This window comes from Calonectris borealis, chromosome 9 (assembly GCF_964195595.1).
Source record: "Calonectris borealis chromosome 9, bCalBor7.hap1.2, whole genome shotgun sequence".
NCBI classification, from domain to species: domain Eukaryota; kingdom Metazoa; phylum Chordata; class Aves; order Procellariiformes; family Procellariidae; genus Calonectris; species Calonectris borealis.
The window spans coordinates 28676299-28702676 of NC_134320.1; the positions used below are offsets into that span (position 1 = coordinate 28676299).

Here is a 26378-nt window from a genome sequence, read left to right on the forward strand (position 1 = left end):
CGTTCCCTTCTGCTGGCCTTCTGCCAGCAGAGCTGGGGACCGCTGCCGCACAAACCAGCAGCAGAAATCCACAACAGTGGGCAATAGGTAAAGATTTGCAAAATAATGCATATTCAATAGTGTACATCTATTTGCACTTATAAATGGCTCCTCTGCAAATCAGCTGAGTATCTGAGGCCAGTTATCATAAAAACAGTTAACCTGCTGAACAAAAATCTGATTTATCTATCCTTTAGTTAAGGGCCCTCAGATCGGCTTAAACTTCTCAAAATCTGGCTCCTCAGCTCTGGAGAACCAGTCAAAAATTTGAGTTTATCCCCTTCGTGTTATTTTTGTGACTCTTAATAATCCTTGCTATATCAGAGTAGTACAATTCTCAACCAGGTTTTTTCTTGCTAAAACCTCACCTTGTCGTTGGGAGTTGGATATCTGCATTTTAGATTTCAGAAGTCTCAAGATTTTTTTTTTCCTTGCAAATATAACTGGCAACTTAAAAAATATTTTGAGAGTTTCACCTTCCAACTACTTTAATTTTCAGAGATTTAAGGCTTCATTTTAGACCTAGTTTGATATTATACTTACTGCGCTTGACTGATTTCAATCTTTTATAATGAAGTAGCAGTGCGTTAGTACGCACACACTTGATTCATTTCCGTGAAGTCAGCCTTAAGGAACTCCCCCGCTTGAGGCTAGCTAACGCGGTTTTCAATTTGCTTGGCATTTTAAGGCATATTTTAATATAACACACATTTCCCTTTAGAACAGGGAGTGCCAACATTGTTTCCGTAATTACCAGCCTTTCTAAAGGAGTTTTCCAGCCATTATTCAGCACCTCTGAAGGCCTAGGAAATCACTAACCCTGGAAAGAAACAAGATGCACAAGCAGAAGTCATGCATCTAACCCATCCCTTGTCTCCTTGGAAGTTTGTTTCTTCACTCAGCTTGGATCTACTAGATCACTGCAGGATCACCAGTCAGTCCTGAGGTAAGTAAGTGGGTTTTTTTTTTGGGGGGGGGGCAGGGTTTAAGCACTCTTAAGAACTATGCTAGAAACATTCCACTCTTGAAAACCAAAGGGAAAAACTATTTCACTTGTTTACATGAGTGGCACATTTTCCAATACCAACTAGACAGAATTAGTTAATGACTGCCAGGTTATATTTATTGTGCCAAAAAAAAGGCAGTGTGGAACTCAATTCACAGCACTTAAGAAAGAAAACCCATTTATGCTATTGATATGACAGAGCCAAGAGAAAAATACACAGTATGCTCGGTTTACCAATCAGCACTTTAAAAGCATCTTTTGCACATGTGGCATACTGCTTATATTTGAAAAGCAGGTCCTTTAGCTTCAGTTAGTATCAGAAATGAGGCCCGGAAGACTGCTGTAGACAAACATATCTCTCAACAGCACCTGCATGCCATAGCAGATTCCAAGGACTGGTTTTCCTATTGTAAATATCGCTGGGTCAAACCATGGTGCATCTTCTGCATACACAGAGTTTGGTCCTCCAGATATAATGATAGCTCTGCAGACAAAAGATAAAGAAAACATTAACTCAAAAATATTGTTCACTTTAAAATCTCTTTATTTGCTTTAAACATTGACATTGTCTCATAACGCTCTTAGAACTGTACATATTCTAATATAAATTTTAACACAGATACCCTAACATATAGCTTAACTTTGCTATGCTACAGCTGTCAAAACCAGCAGCTTACCAGAGAAGTATTTCATCAGTTTAAACAAAGTCAAATATAAACCATCATAAAAAGTGACTGCATTTTAAATTCCTCATAGCCAAGTGTCAACTACGAGAGAAGCAAGATGGTTAGGATCAAATGCAGAGTATTAGCATTAAGAGATATATATACTTCATGACGTCTGTGCCATCTGGAGGGGGGTTGCATTCAAAAAACAGACTCCCAAACTTCTAGAGCTGCTGAGAAAATGTCCCTTAATCCACCCCGATTACAAAGAGAGATGGCATTAGCAACAGGTTGCGAATTAAAAGTCCAATACATGCAAGCATTTATGGTTTGAAGTTAGTACTTCACGCTATAACAGAAAATTAAATCTTTTCAAAGGGGAAGGGACACCTTTGCAAACCATGATGATTTGCAAGGTCGTGAACTGCAGAAGTACCAGCCAGTTGGGCAATGCTTTTTGGCTTCGACCCAGGATCGAACACGGGTGTACCAGACCTTGGACTCGCGTACTGTTTATTTCGCAGAGAACATCAAATCCATTATTCAGAGCGAGAAATGAAAAATGGGATGAGAGAGAGGTTGCATACCCAGGATTAATCGCAGCTAATAAAGCTTTCTTCTAGCATTATTTAGAGTGTTTGTCATGCAAGTACTGACAAAATAGAATTTTTCTATTTTTAAGCAGCAGAAACGGGCAGTGCGCTTACAACACCTGTACCACCGGCAGAAATAATCGTGTAGTAACAAGCCCACGTACCGAACGCCACCTCTCCACCGCAGTCACGCAGGGTACCTGCTCCCGCCGACGCACGGCTAGACCTCCCCAGCAGCCCACCTCCACCTCCCCCAGCCCGAGCTCCTCGTTGCCACGCAGGGGACGAGGCGGAGGGCTGGATGGGGGCACCCCGCAGAGCCACGGTACAGTGGCTGGCGAATTCGAAGAGGCAGCATTTATTTCTTTGTATGTCGGGATCTACAAGTGAGCTTTGGAATAAGCGTACAGCTGACACAGGTGTAGTTTTACACGGAACAGCCTTGACAGCTAGTACCTGCTGTACATGTACAGGTACTTCTGTTCAAGTCGGAGACGTGATGAATTTCCTAAACTCAGACGCTGCTAGAAAGAGACTGAAAACTCTTAATGCCTGGTGGTATTACTGCTTCTAATAATGCCACGTACAGAAGCATTTGCTTAAGTGCCATATGTACAGACGACCATTTAACATTAATTAAAGGAAATATAGCCACACCTACAAATTGGACATTCTTACGAGAAGTCAAAATAGTTATACACGGTCCTATTCAAAAAGTAGAGTCTTTAAAATCTGCTTTTTTCCATACCAATTAAAATCCCACAGAATACAGAAAGGCTATCCAATGTGCCCAAGTATTAAAGAAAATAAAATCATGAGCTGAGGGCAAGAGAGGAACCTGCACCTTCTCAACAGTCAAGGAGAAATTAAAACTAGCATGGGATGTAGATTTTGAAAGTTTTACTGCAACACCATGTAATTTCTTACATACCTTCCTGCACTGGTATGAATATATCTTTTTCTGATTTACCTTAAACCACTTCCAAAACAACCTGACCTACCTTTGAAAAGCCTGTTTGCAATGGATTAAAGGCACATCAGGAACCACGTCAAAATACCAAGAGCAAAATGCACGCATTGATACCCCAGCCTCAGGGCTCACGCCAGAGCTCAGACAGTGCCAGAACTCGGACCGACGCCAGGGGAGCCCCCGACTGCGGCACCTCCTCGGCCCAGGATCAGGATCTTGTGGAAACTGCTAACGTTTATGTCACGTTTACATGAAGCTTGTCTCTAGAGATTGTTCTGGAACTATGAAAATTGAGGAGCTGGCTTTTTAAACACAACATGTAAATACAATTTAGCAAAATGTTCCATCCCGTCTCAAACCTTCGCCCAGACCAAAGCGCAGCTCCTCGGCCCATTCAATGCACGAGCTGCAACATGGAACCCTCACTATTCCCATGACACGTGGAATATATACAAAAATCTGGCAGTAAAACCACAAGCTCATTTTTACAGCAGTCACTGAATAAAGGCACCCAACGGCTGGCGTCAATATTTGTTGAGCTTTCCTGGATGCAAATGATTGACTGAGACTGTGGACACAAAGCTTATTGACCAGTCTGGGTAACCGACAACCTGAAACCACTACCCTAACCCTGAGAAGCGACCTTTTGAATGAAGGGGTTTTGCCACATTTTAGAGAGCAATTATTTGGAATGACAAGTCCAACAGGTCTAATCACAAGACTTTGAAAAACCTTCAACTGTGAAAAGAAAGGAGGAAAAGGTCTTCCCACTACAAACCCGCATCAATACGGCGCAGGTCTGAGACAAAACTTCATTAGTATTATGACCCAGACCTCAAACCCAACACACAGGAGATGCAGGAATTCTTTTTAAACCTGTAATTAGGTATGTCCACCTTTTAAAGGCTTGATTGTTGGAGAATTATAAACAAGATCTGACAAGAGAAGGTATTTTTCAGAACATTTCTGAAAGAGAAATTCTTCACACAACAGCTACCTTTGCTGGATAGATCCAGCAGTTCCTGGGTTTTCTGTTCTCCATGTTTTCAGAAGAGATCAATAAGGTCCTATTTGACTTACTAAACTAATGGTTACTGGTTAACTAATTATCATTGATTAGAAAAATGCAATTCTGCAGCAAAGCACTGTTTTATCTGTTGGCGAGCACAACCGAGAAGCACACATGCATCGTATTTCTGGATTTGTACCAAACTGACAACTAAGGTCTTTGATAATTTGTAGACTTCAGGGTATTTATTTGCCCCACACAAAAGAGGCATACCCTGGTAAGCCTAATAAAACAAGAAAAAGAAACGTACAAAGTACTAAATAATTGTGAGACCTTTCTTGCTGCAAATAATGAGTGGTAGTTTCAGTTAGTTTTTTTAGTTGCTTCCCAGAAAGAGTTTGGCATGATTTACCACAATATCTTCAGTATCCAAGTTAGTTACTTAATTTTTTTTTAATTAAGCTAAGAAAATCATTTTTAGAAACTCACAAAACTTGTTTTCTTGATTAATAGCTACCCTAGTTTAACAGGTAAAACAGCAAGATCATCTAAATTTTTGCAGATACATATGTAAAATGCCACCTCCTAAATTATACTTACAAATGGAAATGATTAAAATGACATTAAGGCATTAAGAAGCAAATATACAAAATTTATTTTGCTGCACAGGTTTCCCCAGCAAAACTCACGTGTTTCTGTGGATAAGCTAAAGATGCAATCATTAACATCATTACAATGAAAGCTATTGCACATAAAAGCCCGGGCAATTACCACCGCTGCCAACATCCACAGATACCGTTACACGGAAAGGAGAACAAGCAGAACATACAGGCAGAGGCATCGCAGGAAACCACCTACCGAAACCCTTGTTCTCTGATTGCAAAGGCTGGCGTCTCCAAAGGGAAGATCTCCGACTGGACGAACAGCTCGCGCACCCGACGGTCTATGACTTTCCCGTACTGCGCTCCGGCATCGAGTATGACGACGGCTCCCTCGTAGTGGTGCTGCCCATCCTTGAGCTCTCCTCCGGCGTTCTCCGGCTGCGAACATCACTCACGTCAGCGCTTTATGGTGACACATTGCAGACCGCAGACTTTAAGCCAGATCTCTTAACAACTAACATCTGCAAAGCTTGCTAAGGTTGCCTATATGTTAATTTATGATTAAAATGATAAAGACTAGCCAAGAAACCTCTAAATGAAAAAATCCTCGAGTTTGTAAGGACCAGTAGATGCACTGGCAAGATAAAGGGGCTATACATTAACACAGCACATCCCTCCCAAGCAGCCATACAAACATGACATCCCCATCCCCCAAAACAAACAGGGCACAAGTTAGGGAAGAAAAATGCTAATAAGCTAACGAAGGCAGAGCTTTCCATAAATAAGAAGTCATATGCCCTGTTCACCGCTACAGCCACTCCAGCTTTTTCCGTTTTACAGTTCCATATAAAACCCAGCACACCCTATGATAATTAAGAGCATGTGTCTTTTTCTCAAGCAAAGCGGGACAGTGCAAAGTCAGAAGAAAAATGTTTTTCCCCATCACACTGCCTCATACGCTGAACTTTCACTTGACATTACCTCCTGGAGAGAATAAAAAGGAGAAATTGAGAACAAATGTCTCTGCTAAATGATTAAAAAAAAAAAAGAAAAACAACTTTTGAATGCAGCATTCAAGCAGATTGCACATCGGAACAAAGCAATGGTTCTCTTTGACCCCAACACATTTGAATTGGTTGGCCAACTTCACTAAATCTGAAAGAGGGCTAGAAAACGCAAGGACAAGTTTCTTGTTTTTTTAAAAGAAATTGTGAAAAGAGGCAGCTATTCCATGGAAGTGTCCTTATCGGAGGATCTTCAGGGAAGAATGTGAACACAACCGCACTGTAAGACACCAAGAAATTCATGCAGAAAAAATTCTGCTGCTTAAAGAAATTCCTTACTTTGGGGGTGTTTCTCCCTTAACTTGAAGCTTACACTGTTTCCTTGCCAATGTCGTCTGACGAAGGAAAAACTGGGAAGGGTTTTACTTTGGCAAACACTGCCTCAAAACGCATCTTGAAGCTTACGACCATTTCAAGTTTTACTTATGGCATGTTGGAGTTGTTCTGCGTGTTTGTATCAGGCAACACATCCTTCGACCCAGGGCTCACGGGAGGCTCCACCGCTGCTGCTCGGGGTCCGAAGGACGCCGGGGCAGCCTGCAGCGTGCCATGGTATTTCCATGTGGGTCCTACATCAACCACAGGTCATTCTGGAGGAGAGCATCATCCTGCTGGGACACATTCTCCCCAACAAATACACAGCAAAGGCTGCCTTTGAGCTTTCTTCCTCGGCTACCAAGAGACACCTCAGATAACCATCTTCAAATTAGTCAAGGTAGGCAAGCATGCTGGAAACTTCCAAAGTTTACACTAGCTGGAAAAGGTTTTATCTGAATTAGAGGACATAAGCAGAAAAAAATAGTGCTAAATCCCTCAAAAGCCTAAATCCAGGTTAGAGTCAGCGACTTAATTTCTTTCCCTCAGCTGGTAGCTGAGTGTGCCTGATGGGGAGCTCTTAAAGACTTTTTAGTCCCGGGTTACACAACAAAAAGGACACGCGTTGGAGGAGAGCAGATTTCAGCAGCAAACGCCCCTTCAAACCCCCTGGTCAGATGGAGAGAGGTCACCAGAACTGTCTTCCCTTCCAGTGAAGGGAGAGAATCACTTTTAGAGTAACTCTGGGCATTTTCACCCAGCAATTTCTAAATTAGCAGTTCTTGTGAGAAAGACCAACATCCTTATTCTTTCCTGATCCCATCTTGTGGCAAAGACTATTCCTTATTAAAAGTCTTTAATTGTTTCAGAGCACGTGCTGTAGCTTGCACCATAAAGGGACAGAGCTCTGCAGCCCTCTCGGCTTGGTGTCTGAGATTGCCCACTTCCACCCGCAAGAGACCAGGGTGGGATGTAAGCAGTCCCCTCCAGACCCCCAGCGAGCCACGGGTGCGTAGCCAGCCCTCGCACGGATGAGTCCCACCTGCCAGCAGTGCTACCCACGCGTCGTACCCTAGCGCTTCCCAACCTGCAGACCACCCCTAAAACCTGCAGAATGAGTAAGAAGCAAGTAGTACAACTCCGTGAAGGCAGCTTTTACACTTCACTGTAAAAAATACTACAACCAAGTTATAGCTGGCATCAGCTCAGCTGGCCCGATGGCCAAGCATTTACATCTGTAGCTAGGAAATAAACCCTGTTTCCAGCGCCCTACCCTGAAGGCACCGAGCTGCTTTGAGCAGTCAGGTGTAGTTTCCCGGGCCCAAGCAACAGCTGAGGGGCTGACACCCACGTGAAAACAAGAAGAGCTCAAAGTTACATTGGCAGGAGTTTGAGAAACATTGCATAAGGCGGCATAAGTAGGTCTGTACCTCAACCGAACCTGCACCTTCCTTAGCTCTCCTCAGCGAAAGCAGGACAGTGACACATACCCCCTCGTCACAAGGACGAACGGGACAAGCCTCTGCGCTGCAGTCACCCAGATGTGCGCACTCGGCTCCCGCGCTGGCAAACCCCTTCGCTGAGCCGCCCCTGCTGCTTCGCTCCGGCCAAGTACAGCATCATTTTGCACAACGATCAGAGGAACGCTTTCACAGGTAACTGCATCAACATGAGAATTACTTCTCAATCGTTTCTGTGCCCCTGGAAGATGGCTGTTTAAGGCTTCAAGTAATAGCTCATCGCCCGAGTTTCACTGGGCGTCCATTAATACCCTCCCAAAATCTCAAAAGCCAGTGTCTAATCATAGCTCAGGTCTGTCCTCAGATGATGCTAAGGGCATTTGGGCTAAAATCCAGTAAAAGCACTGCATCCATTGAGCAACGCAGATCTCCCTGCGGGGAACATGTGAGATGAGGAAGGCAACATGCATCTCACCAGAAAAAAAACAATTATTCAATCGGCCTTATAACTCGCTGCTCCCTTAGATGTGGGCTTAGAATAAACTACAGGCTGAAATAATTTTCTCCCAGTACTACACAGGGCACTGCCCGCTGTCCCTTCCTCCTGTAGGCATCCTTGCAGCACACCCCCAGCATACATCCAAGCAAGCCCCATCCCGGGAGTTAGCACAGGCGACTATCACCACGCGGACTGCATCAGAGGAGTTTTTGTATTTCGCTTTTGAACTAAAGTAGAACTGTGAGGAGGTTCAGCTCTGAAGAAAGCCCAATAGAAACGCTACCGTAAATCACATGGAAAAAGAGGAAGGAGAAAGGCAGTAAGTCAGTACAGGATCTGGCTTTATTTATTTAAAGGCACCGTTCCAAGGCTAGAGATTTTGAATCCAAATTTAATAAGGGAAACTTAATTTAATAAAATCAAAAAAAGAACAGATGCTGTTAACGTGCGGCCAACATGGCAGTTTAGCTCACGCGTTTGTATGCCATACACGTGCCAGGAGAAAGATGAAGAGGATACGACAGCCCAGCCCCTGCCGGGACAGGGCTTATGGAGCCAGCACCTCTGCCTAGCAGGGATTCTCCAGTTTCTAATAAAAGCTCTTTTTCCCCTCAGTAGGGGTATAACTAGAGTTCCTTGTCTTCTCCTGGTCTATTTTCACAAAAATCTGGAGAACTTGCTGTTTTTGAGAACTTCTGTCGAAGCTGGTTTGACAGCACCAAGGCGGTGCAGGTGCTGGGGCAGAGCAGAGGCACCAGCCCGATGTCCCGAGGGCAGGACTAAGAAAACAGAGTGGGACTGGAGTAGGCCAAGAGAAAAATGGGGGGCAAAAAGTCTATATTCAGCTAATTAAAATCACAAGAGTCACCCTGAAAACCACCTCATACATGAAAGATTCCTACTGTTCTCTACGACTGATGAAACAAATAAAGCGATTACACTATCAAAACGCTGTACCTCCAGCCTGGTGTTTGCCCGCTGTTTCACAAACCCAAGACCTGGAACCGAGGTCCCGAGAGCCACCTGAACTATCGCCACCTCCGACTGCACTGCCGCGGCAAGGGTCAGCCTCGACCCATCATTTCAGCTCTAACACTTGGTAACACTGGAAGAAAAAAGCTTCCATCGCTGCTGGGGTTTTTTGTGTCAAAAAAAATCATTATGAGTTCTATAATGGTGGTAGGAGACGTGCCATCAGGCTTGCATTACCAGCTAAGGACACCACGTACCTTATTCTTCGGTGCACCTACCCAGTGCTTTAAACTAAGTTTGCAGGTTCCTAAGAGCCCACTTCTGCAGAATCAGGGAATCTTTCAGCATTTCACACACCCACACGCAGGATTTTCATTAATGCAATTTATAAAACACATTAACATACAGAACAGTCATATTCTGGAGTACCAAGAAGCACCTGGCAGAGCCCGGTCTGCGGCAGCAGCCCTTCTGCCCAAGCCCTCAGCCCTGAGCTTTCACCCACACTAATAACTTAGGACAAGCCTAAACCAGGAGCCTTGATCTGGCACTTTCAAGCCAGCACAGGTTTTACAAGAGTTTAATTGTTTCCCTGTGGTATTAAAATTAAGCAGGTATAAGAACGCTTACCCATATTTTTTCAAAGTATAACAGGAAAGTAACTCCTTCAAACTCAGGCAATCCTCCGAGGCTGATAAGAGAGCCCCCAACCCGTTATCTCAGACAAACTTTAATTTACATAAGTCGCATGCAGATTTCCAATGGCCGCTGGGACCCAGCCCCCTGCGGAAACCGCTCTCGTTACCCGCTTCCTGCGAGAGCGTGGTTCATGGAAGATGAGCTTCGCATCGCATAGCTAGCTCGGGGTGCGACCACCCCAGGGGCCCTCAAGAGCAGCCCCGGCCAGGAAAGGAGATTGTGTCGATGGTCAGGGAAAAGTGTGTCAGAAAACTTAAGTAGGGACCAACTGAGCACCTAAAAAAACCCCTCAGAGTCACGTTTTCTCGCAACCTAGATAAAGAGTCTAGAACAAGGCTTTTACTCTGCTACAGAAGCAGCTTGAGACAACTTGCAGCGTTTTGGTTCAGAAGTTGCATTATCAAGAAAAAACTTCAACTTCCTAAAGGCACACGAGCCATTTTGTTACCCCGACACGCGAGGGCCACGCCGACACACCTCTTTCTTGCCACTGTCCCTGCAAACCGGGCACGGGGGGAGGCTGAGGAGCAGCGCGATGCCGGGGTCACCAGGACGGAGGCAGCGGGCCCTGGTGCGGGCTGGTGCGGGCAAGCCTGCCCGCTTCTGCGGCAATTAAGCAAACCAGCTTTTCTCTCAAGCTGGCTGAACGAGTGACCGCTCTCGTCGGGACGCGACGCCCAAGCAGCGTGGCCGGCTGCTGGGAAAGGCGCTGGCCGTACCCCGGGGAGCCCCGCTTCGGTTTCGCCCCGGAGGCGCCGCAAGGCACTGGACAGACCCGGCCCAGGCGGGCTCGGCCACGCCGTGACCCAACGCTTAAAAAACCCAAATCCGGATTGTGAAATTAATTGGTTTTCTCAGAGCAACCGCGGCCGAGCGGGGGGCAGGGGAGGCGGGCAGCTGCCCGCGCAGGCGGCAGGCAGGCACCGGCCCCCCGCGGTCCCCACACCCACAGCCGCCCGGCCCCGCTCCCCGGGCCACCGCCGCGGACCCCGGCCTGCTCGGCGCCGCAGGGCCGCCCGCAGCCCCCCGGGAGGCGGCGGCGGGGGAAGGCCAGGCCCCGCCATGTGCCCGCCGGCCGGGGCGGCGGCCAGGCCGGGCCCAGCGGCCGCGGCACAAAGCGCCCGTCAGGCCCGCGCGGGCGGGCAGCGTCCCGGGCCGGGCCACGGCGGGGGGGAGCGCGGCGGCACTGACCTTGGCGTCTCCGTTGCAGAGGGCCATGGGGGCTGCCGGGGCGCGGCGCCACCTCCGACCGGCGGGAAGCGGCGGGCGGGCGGCCCCGAGGCGGGGAGGGGGAAGAAAGGGCCGCGAGGAGCCGCCGCCGCCGCGCCGAGATGAGCTAATGCCGCCCGGCTGCGCCTCCGCCGCGGGGAGGAGGAGCCGCCCCGGCCCGGCCCCGCTCCGGCGGAAGAGGCGGAGCGCGGGGCAGGGCCCGGCCAGCGGCTTTGGGGTCAGAAAGCGGGATTTGGGGACTGTGTGGGACGGCGGCCGCAGCGCAGCCCGGCCTCCCTTCCCCGGGCCACCGCGCCTGGCTCTGTGCGCGCTTAGCGCCGGGGGTGCCCGCACAACTCGAAAGCGTTGTGCACGTCCCCGCCGATCGAACCCATCTTACGGTATTTGAGCTCCCGGGGCTCGTTTCGGTCCGTTTAAAAGGTACAAACGAAGGCAGAAACTGAGACTTTAAGTGTTTTTCTGTGTGTTAATATTGTACGGTATACAGTGCATCTTCTGTTTCTGCTCGGGTGGGATTCCTTAAAAGACGCTGAGGAGGGTAACTACATCAATGAAAGTCTCCCCGTAGTGTTCCCAAAATACTTTGGAAACCCTTTTCTGAACTTTTAAGATTATTAGTCTTCTCACTTAGGGAAATGAGGAAAGGTGTGAGTATAAGAACTCCAGTTACACGTGGAATTACAAACCCGCATCTGGCTCCACTGTCAGATTCCAAGCAATTTTGTCCTAAGGATAACGTCAGTGTGCAATTTTTGTTCTAAATGTTTTAATTGCATTATGGCTGCGATGGGTCTTTTAAGAAGTAAAAAAGAAAAAAAAAAAGGAAGACTACTTCAAACATTAAAAACAGAAGTGAGACACACAAAATGTGTTTCTGATGGTCTAATTATCATGCAACTGGATAAATAACGGGCAAAAGAATGGGGGAAAAAAGTAACGTTCGCTTACCTTGGTTCTTACTGATTTTTATTTCTGTTAGTACAGGAGAGCCAAAGAGCGAAAAAAATGGAACTTAATTTTTATTATTCACCTACTGCGTACCGATCATTTAGCAACGCCGTTTACCAGCCTGTGGCGGGTGCGCGCCCGCTGAAGAACGTTTGAGAGCGGCCGGGGGTTTGTGTGCGCGTTGCGGAGCCCCCATTTCAAATACGCCGCACACCGGCAGCTCTCCCAGCCCCGCAGGGCCGGGCTCCCGGCAGAGCCAGGCCGGACCGGCGGCGGTCCAGGAAAACCCGGCAGCTCCCCTCTCCACCCCGCCGCTTCGCCGTCCCACCGCTAGCGTGCACCGCGCTCACCGGCGAGCCCTAACGCCGCCTCCCGCAGCGGCCCCGGCCAGGCCCGGGCCTGTGCACCGCTCGCCGCCGCGCTGACCCGACTCGCTCCCGCCCGGGGACGGTGGCGGCGGGCAGCCCGGCGGGGCGGGGCCGGTCAGTCAGGGTTGAGCGGCACGGGGCGGGGCGGTCGCCCGACGTAGCTCTGCGGAGAACCAATGAGACGCAGCCACGCCTGCGGCCAGCGCCCGCGTGCCCGGAAGGGGCGGGGCGGCGGCGGTTGGCGGCGGCGGCCGGGCCGGTGCGCGGCGTCTCCTCAGCGGCGGGCGGCGGAGCTCGGCCCCCGGGTCGCCGCCGGCGCCGGAGACATGTCGCCCGCCATCGCGGCCAAGGAGGGCGGCCGGCAACGCCGGGCCGGGAGCCACCACCACTGCCTGGACGTGAGGAGCGAGGTGCCGCCCGTCCTGGCGCTGTGTGGGGACGGGCTGCCGGGCGGCGAGGCCGAGGCGCTGCTCCCGCCGGAGCCGGGCTCGCGGGGGGCGCGGGGGTGCCGGGCGGAGCTGGGCAGCATCCTGCTGCTGCTGGTGCTGTACGTGCTGCAGGGCATCCCGCTGGGACTGGCGGGCAGCGTCCCCCTCATCCTGCAGAGCAAGAGCGCCAGCTACACCGACCAGGCCTTCTTCAGCTTCGTCTTCTGGCCCTTCAGCCTCAAGCTGCTCTGGGCCCCCCTGGTGGACGCCGTCTACCTGCGGGGCTTCGGCCGCCGCAAGTCCTGGCTGGTGCCCACGCAGTACGTCCTGGGGGTCTTCATGATCTACATGTCCACCCAGGTGGACGTGCTGCTGGGCGACGGGGAGGGCCGGGGCCCCGACGTGGTGGCCCTCACTGTGACTTTCTTCCTCTTCGAGTTCCTGGCGGCAACACAGGACATTGCGGTGGATGGCTGGGCCCTCACCATGTTGTCCAGGGAGAACGTGGGCTATGCTTCCACTTGCAACTCCGTGGGCCAGACGGCCGGCTACTTCCTGGGCAACGTCCTCTTCCTGGCCCTCGAGTCGGCCTCCTTCTGCAACAAGTACCTGCGGTTCCAGCCCCAGCCCCAAGGGATTGTTACGCTCTCAGGTACTGCCTGGGTACCGCCGGCATGTGCGTGCTGATGCTGGCATGGGGATGCTTCTTCCCTGAGCCTGGACCAAAGCTCTGCTCAGAGCAAGCAGTGGCTTGGTGCTGTGAACTGAGCAGGTTTGCTTTGTCCTCTGCCCATGAGCAAGCACAGCCTGCCGGGAGGCTGGCGGAGTCCACTGCTACATGCACTGAACTGCCAGGCTTCTCTGGGTTTAAGAGTGTGGGAAACCTGCCTTGTCATTATCTTGGCTGACCTAAGCACTTTGGAGACAATTTTTTTTTTTTCCGTAGTTTAATGACTATGGAGTACGTCATTGTTTTAAAAAACCCAAACAAACCAAAAGCTTTGCCTCTTTTTAAGGAAGCCTTTTAAGAACATCTTCTGGGAGGAAGGAAAGGGGAAATTTAAAAAAAATCAACTCTTCCAAGATGGTATTGTTCACAGAAGTAGAAATGACAAGTGCTCAGGGTTGGCCACGTAGCCGATTTCTGAAGGAAAGCGTTATTGTAGTAAATTAAGGGGGGATTTTGTTTCCTCTTTAATGAATTAAATGGAGTCTGGTAATCCAACCCTAACTAGCTGTTAGTGTAAGGATGTCTTCTGTTTGGTGGTTTTTGGATTATTTGATGTTTTTTTTTCACGAAGGTTGTATGTGGTGGTTGATGTTCGGTGTATTACCTAGAAAATGCTTAAAATGCATCTTTTGGTTGAAAGGTTGAGTTTAGCCAGCTCAGCTTATGGGATGACAGGAAAAACTGGCACCACTGCTGATTGCGGTCTCAAAGTAACTATGGCTAGCAATGAAGAGTAAATTCTCACCGTTTTAGTTTCTTTTCCCTCTGATTGCTCTGCCTGTATCATGCAAGAGAAAAGGTATGCCAAAACTGAGTTGAATTGTTGTTTAAAGGCTAGTTTTCGCTTTCTATCCTGTACCTTTCTTATTGATAAATCAGGATATCGGTTTCCAAGACTGCTGTACTTATTTTGTCCATGCAGCTATCACAATTGCTGACTTAGTCTTCCTCTTTCCTTCCTGTTGATTACCCTATGTCTGGTCTATATGTTGACAGGCATAGAGTAGTCCTCAAAGTAACCCTGCTGATTTATTGCTTTCCTTTGTTTTCCCTTACTGTGTAGTTCATCAGTGCTGGCGTGTCTCTTCCTTATTGCTCCAGTGGCAGACTGATGTCTTTTACTGCTGATGCAACTTGCAAATCACTAGTGTAGTTAAGAGAGCTTGGTTTGTCTATACTTACCTCCGCTGTCAAGGTTTTTTGTTGTCTTTTTTTCTCAGTATTGTTTGTATAAATGGATTTGTTACTATTACAAGAGTGCTGTCTTTGGAAAAAAAAAAAATATCCCAAATAATTTACCACCAGCCAGTTTACCACCCAAAAAACACCAACGCAGCCTCTTTAACTTGTCCTGGAGTACTAACCTGGGTGGAGTAAGAAAAGCAAATAGCTCTGGCACTATAGTTGCAGGGTATGGTTTTTTTTGGTGGTAAACTGGCTGCAAGGGATTTCTGTTCCCTTGTTCATGTGACTGTACGGCACAATTTGCTGTGTCCACGTTTCTCTTGAAGCAGCTGTAGAGCAGTACTGTAAACCTGCTTACTGAAATGAGGAGAGCGGATCTTTGGTCCTAGCGCTGGTTGTAACGGGGCTCGTGGTGAACCGGTTCGGGCAGTTAAAGCAGCAGAAAACTTTACAGTTTGAAAAGGTGAATGGTTTTCTGCCTGTCCAGATCTCTGAACGCTTTTGTCGTAGGCTGAGTGCCAGCGCTAGGGAAAGAACAAGTCAACACTTCATGATCCCAAGTCAACTTCAAGTTGTTGAGAAGCAACAGCATTAGTTGTTTGCAGTCACGTATATGCCTGTCCCAGCGTGAAGGAAGAGAGGTAAAGCAGGAGTGCAGGAAGAAGGTGCCCCTTCAAGGCAGCCCAGAGTTATCTGAGCCAGTGACTGTGGAGCGCCCTTTTTCCTGGGAAGAGATGTGTAGCTTTAGAATTACTTAAAGCTGTTGTGATGAAACACCCGTTCCCTCACACACACCTCGTTGATGGTTATTTTCCAGCCTGGTCTGTCCCTGATCTAGTTCAAAAGTTTGCTTTGCCCCAACACAGTGGTTTATTTTGCTAGTAATGGTATAGAGGCATCCCCAAAATAGGGATGGGGCCAGGCAGCGCTGGTGGCACCAGAAACTTTATGCTGGAAATGCTTTGTGTAAACTATAATTTTAAGGTTCTTTTGCTTGTAACCTGTTAGTGGCCTATATGGCTGCTTTTTTCTTCTTTTTTTTTTTTGCTAATCCAGCCATTGCTGTATTGCAGCTGACAGCGCTGACCTGATCAGGAGTATTCATGCGATGATGCTCAAAGCTATTTCTATTCCCGTCCTCGCACTGTAGGCCTCTCACTGCAGTGATAATGCTTAGTGCTATTATTAGAGCACCACTCCTGTATGTCTTTTGTAGACAGTAGGTGCGATTAGCATGACTCTCTGAAAACTCATCTTTTACTTAAAGATATATGTACAGGGTACCTTTTTTTAAGAGGAGGGAGCAATCTGACAGCATTTGTTATGAGATCTTCTCTCCTTTTCTTTAGAAAAGGGAAAAGTAACTGACGTGGAAGCAGCAGAAAATGGTTTGAAACACCTTGTTTTCTTTTACACTGAGAATGCTAGGATATAGATAAAGTAGTCTTTCCATGTTTTCTTCCATGCTTGTTGTGCTTGTTCTCTTCCTGTGCGTAAGAAGCAGCTAATAATTGCCTAAATCTTCGCAGTGTCTTTGCCCTTTCACCAGCCCTCGCTGCTTATTTTCAAGTCACCATGAGACTTCAGGAGTTGCTCGTGACCAGGAAGATAAAAGGCTACTTCTGTCTTACCCTCTGCATGTTACTGAGTTCTTTCTTGCCTCTTTCATAAAGGTAGAGGATAGGATTATCTTAGATTAATCCATTCACTAACTCAAAAAGTACTTGCCATAAAATACTGATGTGTTTTTACTATTCCTGCCTTCAAATCCACAATTTAGCAAATATTATATCAGCTTAAAATAGAGCACTTAAGAGTTAGGAAGTATAATAGCCACTTAAAACAGACATATTTGAGTGACCCTCTAAAAAGTTTCATCGGGACATCTTTACACTCGTAAGTATAAATCTCTGTTTCCTTCAGATGGTAGATAGGTATTATATAGGGAGTATAGAACTGAGGCATAGAATAGTTACATGACTACACAGTAAATCAGCTGGAGAGTTGTGAACGACTTCTTCCTCTGAAGCTTTTTCCCCGTCTTATAACTATTAAATGTGGTTTTTCCTCCTTGATCAGCTTTTGGTGATCGTATGTGTAATTCTTCAACATTTTCATTTTTATTTCTGTTTCTCCTCCAACACGCTCATTGTGGTAATAATACAGAGAGCGCCAGGGCAGTGACACGGTTTGCTGCTGCTCTTCTGTCTCAGATCTCAAGCAAACGTGGTTATAGAGTGAGGGGCAGGGGAGGGCTATGTCAGCTACTGTGTGTGTGCAGCTATGTGTTTGTGGTTTGCTTTTGTTGCTTGTTTTTAGGAGGGTCAATGAGTGAAGTTTTTTTTCAATTTTTTATTATTAGGTTTATATTGTTGCAAAATAACTGCATTTTAGATACTTAGTGAATTGTTAATGAAGTGTTGATGGTGGCTGCTAGAAAGATTTTTTTTTTTAATTTTAATTTTTTTTCCCCTCCAGATTTCCTGTTTTTCTGGGGAGCTGTCTTTTTAATTACCACTACACTAGTTGCCCTTTTGAAAAAGGAAAACAAGGAACTGACACCAACAAAAGAAGAAATGAAAGGCATCACTGATACATACAGGCTGCTATTCTCAATAATCAAGATGCCGGCAGTTCTTACTTTCTGTCTCTTGATTCTCACAGCAAAAGTGAGTAAATAGATACATGAATTGTTAGGTGCTGATGATACGAGTGTCTGAAAGGTTGCTGAGTCCCTGTGGTGTAACTTAATTCTTTGTTTTGCTAGCGGTTGTCATCAGAGTTCCAAATTTTCAGATGAAATTTGAAACAAAATTGCTTATATCATTGTGCTAACTAAGGTTGTACAACAGAAAACATTCATTTGAGCTTTTATAAGCGTTTACTAAGCATTAAAGAGAAGTTTGATTGCAATCTAGTAGTAAAGTAATTTGTTTTTATTTAAACAGTTAGGCTGTTTATGTAGCCTGCAGTTAAAAGTACCGAAAATGTTTTAACCTAAATGCTACTCCCAGAATCTGCAACTCTGTACAAACTAGGCTTCCATGGCTTCTTGTTGGCCATCGTGGACATTGACAGCAGTTAAGGCATGGGTGTGAATATCATTGCTATGTTTAATGTTCATGGTATAGTTTTGGCAATGATGACAAGAAGAGTGTGCAAGTGTAGAACATGTTTCAGAACGGATTAGGAAATCAAAGGAGACACAAAAGTGAATTGTACTCTATTATGTTTCTCAATTTACTTAATACTGAGTAAACAGGATTTCTAGCCAAACTATCACTGCTTTCCCCAGTTTATTTTGTCTAACTTCCATTGCAGGTTGGATTTTCAGCAGCAGATGCTGTAACAGGACTCAAGCTGGTGGAAGAGGGCGTCCCAAAAGAGCACTTAGCTCTGCTAGCGGTTCCAATGGTTCCTTTACAGATAATATTGCCTCTGATTATCAGCAAGTACACAGCAGGCCCCCAGCCACTGAACACATTTTACAAAGCTATGCCTTTTAGGTAAAAACAAACAAATCTTGTTTGACAGAACGTAGTAATTTGCGTATTCAGATCAAGTGTAGGATTTCTTGTGTAACTCTTAAACTTCCAGATACAAGAAAGTATGTCAGAATTCTCATAGTAAGTTGAACGCTCTGTGTCTTGTGCCTTGAAGACTATTCATGTAGTAACACGTGTAAGAAAGCGGAACATGAGGTGTTTCTAAGATGCATATACAACAGCATCAGAGCAGTACTCTCCTGCTCCAGTGTCGATAGTTCCTTATTCATGAGTCATTCTGACTAGATCCGGGACTGTATCTGTAAAATTACGTGTGCTTCCCAATGTGAGAGTGGCAGAACGCATTGACAAGTCATTTGGCGCATCTACTGGATATGCTTTACTGAGGTAACTGAGAGTAAAAGAAGCTGAATTATTTTGATAGAGACAAGGAGACATTTCATTTCTGTGTTAAGTGTTTTATATAGGAGTTTGCTTATGGAATTCTAAAACCAGTGAATCCAGCAAATTACCTAATGCTGTTACTCAGTAAATCATGTAACATGTCTGTCACAGGTAGCTGTTACTATAATGTGTTCTTATGCAACTATGTATGTTTTCGCAAAAAAAAAATAAAGAAGAGAGTAGATGTTACTCCAGCTGAATTTGGTTAGGTATCTTGTGCATTGCTTTCTACAAAAAATAAATTTCTGTGTGAAGGGGCAGGGGAGAAAGCTAGTATAGGAGATCTGGTAGTGAATTATGTTTATGTGGAAGACAGAATTGTTTAGGTATAAAATGTTTATAATTTCAGTGCTTGTCAAATATTTAATGTCTAATTCTATCTAAGATAGATATAGACTATTTTAATGTGTTCTGTATGTATAAATGTTCGATAGTCAGTTTGTATCAAGGAAATACCTGGGGAGAATTACTTGACTTACAAATTATCTTTCTTATTCCTCCAGATTACTGCTTGGTCTGGAATTTGCTTTTTTGGTATGGTGGACTCCTACAGTAAAACACGAAGGAGGATTTCCTGTCTACTACTATGTTGTAGTATTGTTGAGTTATGCGTTACATCAGGTAACACGCACTGTATGTGGGCAGGGGAGGGGGACAGGAGGGTATTTCATATCAGTCAACGAGAGGACTATAAATGCCATTATCTGCTTTTGTCCATAGGTACACTAGAATTCCTCTAAGTCTGACCTGTTGTGCTGTATGGCTATATTTACTTTCGATACTCTTGCCAATATTGTTTCTCCCTCTTCCATGTGCTCCATTGAACATCTTCTATGAAGTTACTTTTAGTTGACCAGATCTGCTTTTGTTTCCCAGCTTTTTTTTCCCCAAAAGCAGAAGCTCAGAAGCATGGTGAAGTTGGAGGAATCCCAGCATTCTGACTGAGTTTCATAGGCATGATGATGATTGTGCTTATTGTGCAGATCCACAAATTTATGTGATCCTGATCCTAGAAAAAATACTTTATTGATTTCAGAGGAATGTCATAGTGGATCTGATCCAAAGGCCTGGAAAACAAACGCCTGATACAAACTGGGCTTTGGATCAGAACTAAAATGTATGCAATGCCTTGAGAGTTGATTTTAAATTCAAAAGTGTTATTTTTACATGTTATTTTATCTGGCCTTATCATGTTTCAGTTTGATAACCTGAGTCATTCCAATGCATGTGAGGCTGGGTTCGTTTCAGCATGACTTGAGACCAAGTGGCAAGGCTACTCTTCTACTAACACTGAGGTGTTAGTAGAGAGACAGACTGCAGAAATAATTTCGCTCTTGTGCAATTTTAACCTGCGGGGATTGTTTTTCAGTCAATGTTGCTAACTTCAAGTAATCTCTTAGAACAGTTTTTATGTTAGGGTTTTTAGTTGTCATTGTCTGTAACTGGGGAGACCTTACCGTCCTGTGGGTTTTCTTACCTCTTCTATAGATCACGCTGTATAGCATGTATGTTGCAATAATGGCTTTCAATGCCAAAGTCAGTGATCCGCTGATTGGAGGAACCTACATGACGCTCCTAAATACTGTGTCAAACCTGGGAGGAAACTGGCCTTCCACCGTCGCACTCTGGCTTGTGGACCCACTCACGGTGAAAGAGTGTGTAGGGGCCCAGGAACAGACCTGTGGAACTACAGTTGCTGCAGAAGTAAGTTTTGGAGGCTGTGAAAGTCCCTGTTCAATTATTTATGGATTAAATGGCTTCTCTTAGCATTTTTTTCACCTTTGAAAACCTTCATTGTATATAGCTTATGCTTAAAATTTCCCACCGATGGAGCTAATTTTCCTGTCTGATAAAATTAAGTCTGTTTTTATCTTAATAACTAACATCTGTACCAGATTTGCAGTTGCAGAGTAGTTGTCCATTTCTTTCTGGGCTGGGATGAAAAGCTGGTGGTGGAAGCACTAGATTGGTGCCACATTCTCTGTGGTGTAAGGAGGCTGCAGTTACATTTTTGAGAGTAAGCCTTGCTAAGTTCAGAGTTGTGTAATTAGGCGCTCTGTTCTTGGCAGGCTGTCTGTCCCTCAAGTCCCTTAAGTTGTGTGGTAGGTTTTTGTTCCTTCTGTCTTTCTAGAGGCTTCCTATCTGGATGCCTTGATACCTTCTCCGGGGATGTTATTTTGTGCACTATCTTTGATCTTCACTTTCCACGTGAAATTGAGCGGCGTGACTGGCTGCCTTCCCAGTTCTGGGGAGCCCTGTGGAAGAGAACAAAGAACATGCTTTGCTACTGTACACAGATCAAACAACAGGACGCAAAACTGCCTGGAAAGCAAGGTTTTAAATTCACCTCCCCATGAGCAAATGAGAAATTTTAACGTGACTGCTTGAAACGGTGGAAATGTTTTGGGGGTTTTTGTTGTTCCCCCCCCCCCCTACTCATGACTGAGACTTATTTCACTCTTGAATGCCAGGACTTTTTGGGATGTGGAGGTTCTCTAAATGAACAAAGTGTTCTAGGAGTCAGAGATGACTTGTTTGAACTGGAGTTGCAGTTTTTACAGTTGCAGAGGGGAAACTGCTTCCGCAGTGTCTGCTTTTTCATCCTGTCTCTCATTGGCTTGCCACTAATTAGGTTCTCTGTGCCTGGGTCTCTACTGAACTTAAGTCCTTCCTCCTTCATCTCACTCCTCTGATCTTTTCTCACATCCTCCCAGTTGGTAATATTCCACCACCACCACCACCATTATTATTCCCTTCTTATTCCTTATAGCCTCAAGTTGCGCCAAGGAAGGTTTAGATTGAACATTAGGAGAAATTTCTTTACTGAAAGAGCGGTCAGGCCTTGGAACAGGCTGCCCAGGGAAGTGGTGGAGTCACCATCCCTGGAGGTATTTAAAAGACGTGTGGATGAGGCGCTTAGGGACATGGTGTAGTGGGCACAGTGTGTTGGGTTGACGGTTGGACTCGATGATCTTAGAGGTCTTTTCCAACCTGTATGATTCTATGATTCTATGATTCCTAATCTGATCTTGACATATCTCAGAATAATGAAAATGCCGGCAGAACCTCAAGTCAGAGGATTGATTTGTCTTGGGAATATAGCAGTACTGAAAGCTGAACGATAGCAGGAACGATCGTGTCCTGTACACTTACCCTTTAAACGCTGGAGTTTTTGTCTTCCAGTTCTGCAATTAAAAAACGTCCTGGGCATGTTTTTCCCAGAAATACGCAACATTTTGTACTGTCCATTTGCAGACCCAGTGTGGTGAGGTGCAAGTATATAATTTCTAAAGAAGCAGTTTGAATGGTGAGAGGAAAAAAAAAAATCTTTCTTCATGGGATTAACAACAGCGATTGCACTTCCAGCCCAGCATGAGACAGCTGGACAGTTTCTGTTTTCTAGAGTTAGCCCCTTGGGCCAATGCTCCATTTCCCAAATGTTTTATAACAGTTTTGTTACTTTTCATACTGATGGTCTCTTACTAACTCCATACGAAACAAGGAAGAGTAAACAAGTATATTTAGTCATAACCAAGAGAAAATAAAAAACAGTGGATATCTAATGCCTACTTTCTAAAAGTCTGTGTTTCTGTATCTCCCAGAGAATACTTAATGCATCAACTTCTGCCTCTCTGTTTCAGCTCTGCACTAAAGCTGGTGGTTCCTGTGTTACTACCTTGGACGGTTACTATGTGGAATCCGTCGTCTGTGTCATTCTGGGATTTGGCTGGTGGTTCCTACTTGGGCCAAAATTTAAAAAGCTGCAGGACGAAGGACAGTCTTCGTGGAAGTGCAAGAGGACCAATTGATGCAGTTCAAATATTGGATGGACTAGCAAGGTCATTTTAGTTTTATTACAAAGACATATCCCATAATCAATAAAGAGGAATAGAGGTATTTTTAAATGCCACATCACTGAAAAAACGGGTGGCTGAGACGGTGGTATGTTTGTATGTGATACCACTCAACCTCCCAACATGAAAATGTAAGTTCAGAAAGTAGTTGTTAAAAAATGGCACCTATGTACTACATACATATCCCCGAGCTCCAGCTTCAGAGTCGTGGCTGCTGGTATAACCAACGTCCGAATTTCCATATAGTAACTATGGAAAAGCTAATTGTGCCATGTCCATCTAAACAGCAGCATTGTCAGCTAAGTTCCAACTCTTTATTTTTCAAGCAGAAATGATCTGACACGGGGAGTTGACCCGGAGAAGGATGTCAAAGGCATTTTGACTTGCAGGTTAAGCGTGTTGTACTACGGCATTCCTTGTGGGAAGATAAATGTAAAGTGTCTGTGGGCTTTGTTTCTTCTCACTTTCTGAACTGTAACCACACCTCAAAGGATGAAATGTTTCAGAGATTCTTTTAAATGTATTTTCTGGCTTTTATAAGCTTTAAAGATTTATAAGAAAATATTTTTATAAACAAATTACATTTGTTTAATTTATTTCCGCTGTTTCAAAGCATTTTGATTTACATTCAAGGTACTTTCTTGACGAAAAACTGCTGTAAGGTAGGGCTTAAGGGTAACGCACAATACTCTAAGCCTTGAGTCCTGAAGGTGTAAACTGGACCGTGCAGCAGCTAGCGCACACAGGCAGGTTTCAAACAGAGAGGGCATGCAGGCCTTCGGAAGGCTGTTGTTATTTTGAGGGAATGACTTGATAGTATTGGTTCCTCTATGTCACTAAAATTCGAACATTCAGTTTCAAAATCAGTGGAAAAAATGTGACTTTTCCCAGCTAGGGGTAAGAAAAGATGATCAGTGCCTTTGAAAGTGATTTGGTGATGACAAACTTGCCAAATTCCCAGCGAGTTGGTGTATGACTTGCTGTCACATAAATCAAACAAGCTAAATCCTGTGGTAGAGCTGCTACAGAAATTTATTACTGATGCTGTGTAGTGGAAACATTCCCATTGCATTGATCAAAAATGACTTCCCTCCTGAGTGCCTTAGTGATGTACAGCAAGCGTACTGTACGCCTAGAGAGAGGGCACTTGGACGTTGTTGGATGTATATGGTACATCATTATTAAAAAAGAAAACTATTAAAAATACCTTTGAAAGGTATTCTGTGTTTCTTGCCTTGTCAATATTGGAAGTATTGCATCCTGAGCTTTGTGTTCCAAAGGGGCTGTGGATCTTTTGTTACTGTATGTTTCAGGAAAAAAGTAAATCAGCTTTTGGCTGACGGGAGGGGACGTGGGTGCGTACAAAGTGTCTACATGACATAAGGAGTAAGAAGGCCTCCGGAAGAGGACAGCGTGACCGTGTGCTTCCGTGGGTGCTGAAGCCTGTTCCTCTGTCTCTTCCCCTCTCCCTTCTCAGCGACACTCTTGACGGTGGGTGGTGGAAAGCCAAACCCTGAGCGTACATCATCTCCCCCGGCTGTGATCCACCAACAGCACATTCTCACAATTTGTTTGTGCAGGGAAATCAGTCAAGCTAAATAAAATCACGTTGTTTTTACTCCCCAAACTGAAAGTCTTCCAATTTCACCTCTGCATAAGCACAAAGAATACAAGAATATATCAGAGATTTGTAGTCGAAGGTGGATGCATCTTTCGGTCCCAGCCAGATCATCTCCACTGGATTAACTCTGTATGAGCCACTTCAGTTCTGTGTCTGTACAGGAACAGTGGGCCACTTACTTTAATCGCATCTTGTCCGTACCTAGAGAATTTTTTTTAACTTTTCTGACTTTGAGGAAAAACTTCTCAAGTGCAGAATATGGGAGATGAATTCATAGATGGATTAGAGTTGGCTTTTACTTTGCAATTTTGTTTCACTGTTTCTGAAGGTGCCAGTGAAACTTGTTATTAATAAAGATGGGTTGAGGATTGCTTAATTGGTACATTAGATAAACTTGGCAACATCAAAATTAAACATAAACTCCAAATCAGTAGTAATATATATGAAATGTGATCTAAATTAAATAATTGTTTCCTCTTTCAAGCTGGAGAAAGAACTGATGGATTAGGTTTTTTAATCTATCGGGTGTTACTACTTCGTAACACAAGTCAGAAATGTTACTGCTATACCAGCTGATTAACAGATTGCTGAAATGAACCAGTAAACTTTTGGGCTTGCTACTTTTTTTCTCCCAACCCTATTTTAAAGTGAAATTTTTTTTTTTTTTGAAAGATTAAATTATTGTAGACTTCAACATCTTTAACATTAAAAAAAAACTTTTTAAAAAGACAAGAAAGAAGCAACCCAGTCTCTTCCTTGAGAGTCTGTAAGGTTTGTCCTGGTTTAAATCCCTGAGCAGGATCATTGTGAAGGGGAGAGGGTGGAGTGAGGGGTCAGTGCAGCAGGGCACGGGGAGGAGAGGCAGAGAACGGCTCTCCCCTTCAGCGCCCGTTAGACAGGGCTGTGTCGTTATGGGGACTTACTACGCAGGAAAGTCATCATCACCCGCGCTCACGAGTGTAGTTTGTTGTTGTTTCCCAAAATCCTTAAGAGGCAAATACTGGTGCTCCAAAATTCAATTCCGTCATTCCAGTGCCCAGAAAGAGGGAGCGTAAGGCAAGGTTTAAGGTCTGACAAGCTGTGAGACGAGCTGCGTCCCGTGAACTTTGGTGCTGTCAGTGCGATATCCATCACCACAACCGACAGCTCTTATTTTAAAATACCAGCTCCACGTTTCGTCTTTGTTACGGACACTGGTGCCAACTGTCAACAGTTCTTTCGTTTTCTGTAAAGTTGTTTTGTTTCATTGTCTTCTGAGTGTTCTCAGTGTAGTTTCACGTGATAAATGCGTTTCTAAACTGGCTGATAAGAGCGGGTGTTCAGATTATTTTTGATCTGATAAAATGAGAGAGTTCTGTCACTAAGTAAGTACTGTCAAGTCCACTGTGGGAAAGCAGAGCATCTGCAACTGAGTTTTTGCAGGCACCGATATTGTCTGACTCTCTTGAACGCCCCCATGAGACAATGCTCTTTATTTAGCGTTTTACCCAACATACAAGTTGTAGCAGTCAGCAGTATGCTTCCAGGTTGTTGTTTGGATACAAGTTATGTTTTTCCTGAAAACAAGAGTTTGCACTATTTCTATATTTATTACTTAATGTTAAAATGTTCACACCTAGTAAATAAAGTAAAATTAACAACTATATCGCTGTCTTTGAAAAAATTACAGGGGTAATATTTACTTGTCCAACTTACCTCATAGCCAGTAATTTAAGAATTGTTTTACTTTGAACCTTAGATAAAATGTTTTGTTTCAAGTATGGGTTTTGCTGCCTTGGATTATAAATTCCCAACTAAATCTGTGCTTTTTCTGAAATCCTGAGTTGTGAGCTTACCGGTATCGTCTCATTTACCGCCTGTTCATGTAGAAACCTAGAACTGGGTTGCAATGGAAGACTTGTGTCAACACAAATCCAGTTTTATATCCTTGTCAGGTTATTTTCTTACAATGCATGTGTTTCTTTGAAGACCATACAGGTGCATTGCACAGATGGGCATTTGATTCAGCTGAGGGAAACGGTTGGCTTGAGCCATTTGGTAATGAATTCCAAATATTTGTTAGTTTTGAACTAAGGAAAAAGAATAAACAACAATGATGAATACAGGAATGTTCCAAGGTTGTTTTTTCTCGTAAGATAGCGCCCCAAGGGAGCTATTTCACAGGATCAGAG

At 45.0% G+C, this 26378-nt stretch overlaps 2 protein-coding genes across 6 annotated transcripts in view; one reads left to right on the forward strand and one right to left on the reverse strand.

The window, feature by feature from the left end:
• Positions 1 to 12031, reverse strand: part of GMPS (guanine monophosphate synthase) — a 28865-nt gene extending 16834 nt beyond the window's left edge. For both annotated transcript variants that reach the window (XM_075157513.1, XM_075157514.1), the window contains exons 1-3: positions 11085 to 12031; positions 5141 to 5322; positions 1415 to 1529 (exon numbers count right to left, since the gene is read on the reverse strand). In XM_075157513.1, the coding sequence (XP_075013614.1) occupies positions 1415 to 1529; positions 5141 to 5322; positions 11085 to 11111 (324 nt within the window). In that variant the 5' untranslated portion in view covers positions 11112 to 12031. The remainder of the gene's footprint in view (positions 1 to 1414; positions 1530 to 5140; positions 5323 to 11084) is intronic.
• A 643-nt stretch (positions 12032 to 12674) lies between these two features.
• SLC33A1 (solute carrier family 33 member 1) lies at positions 12675 to 26309 on the forward strand. Of its 4 annotated transcripts, XM_075157516.1 has the most exons (8): positions 12675 to 13519; positions 17261 to 17451; positions 18104 to 18288; positions 18574 to 18675; positions 19236 to 19353; positions 20221 to 20436; positions 22374 to 22571; positions 23900 to 26309. In XM_075157516.1, exons 1-7 carry the CDS (start codon positions 12766 to 12768, stop codon positions 22539 to 22541), a joined length of 1734 nt encoding a protein of 577 aa, XP_075013617.1. In that variant the 5' UTR covers positions 12675 to 12765; the 3' UTR covers positions 22542 to 22571; positions 23900 to 26309. The 4 variants fall into 4 exon arrangements, with proteins under 4 accessions (XP_075013617.1, XP_075013616.1, XP_075013618.1 ...); XM_075157515.1 differs by lacking the exon at positions 23900 to 26309 and having other exon boundaries at positions 22374 to 23805; XM_075157517.1 differs by lacking the exons at positions 18574 to 18675; positions 23900 to 26309 and having other exon boundaries at positions 22374 to 23805.
• Positions 26310 to 26378: the final 69 nt, after the last annotated feature.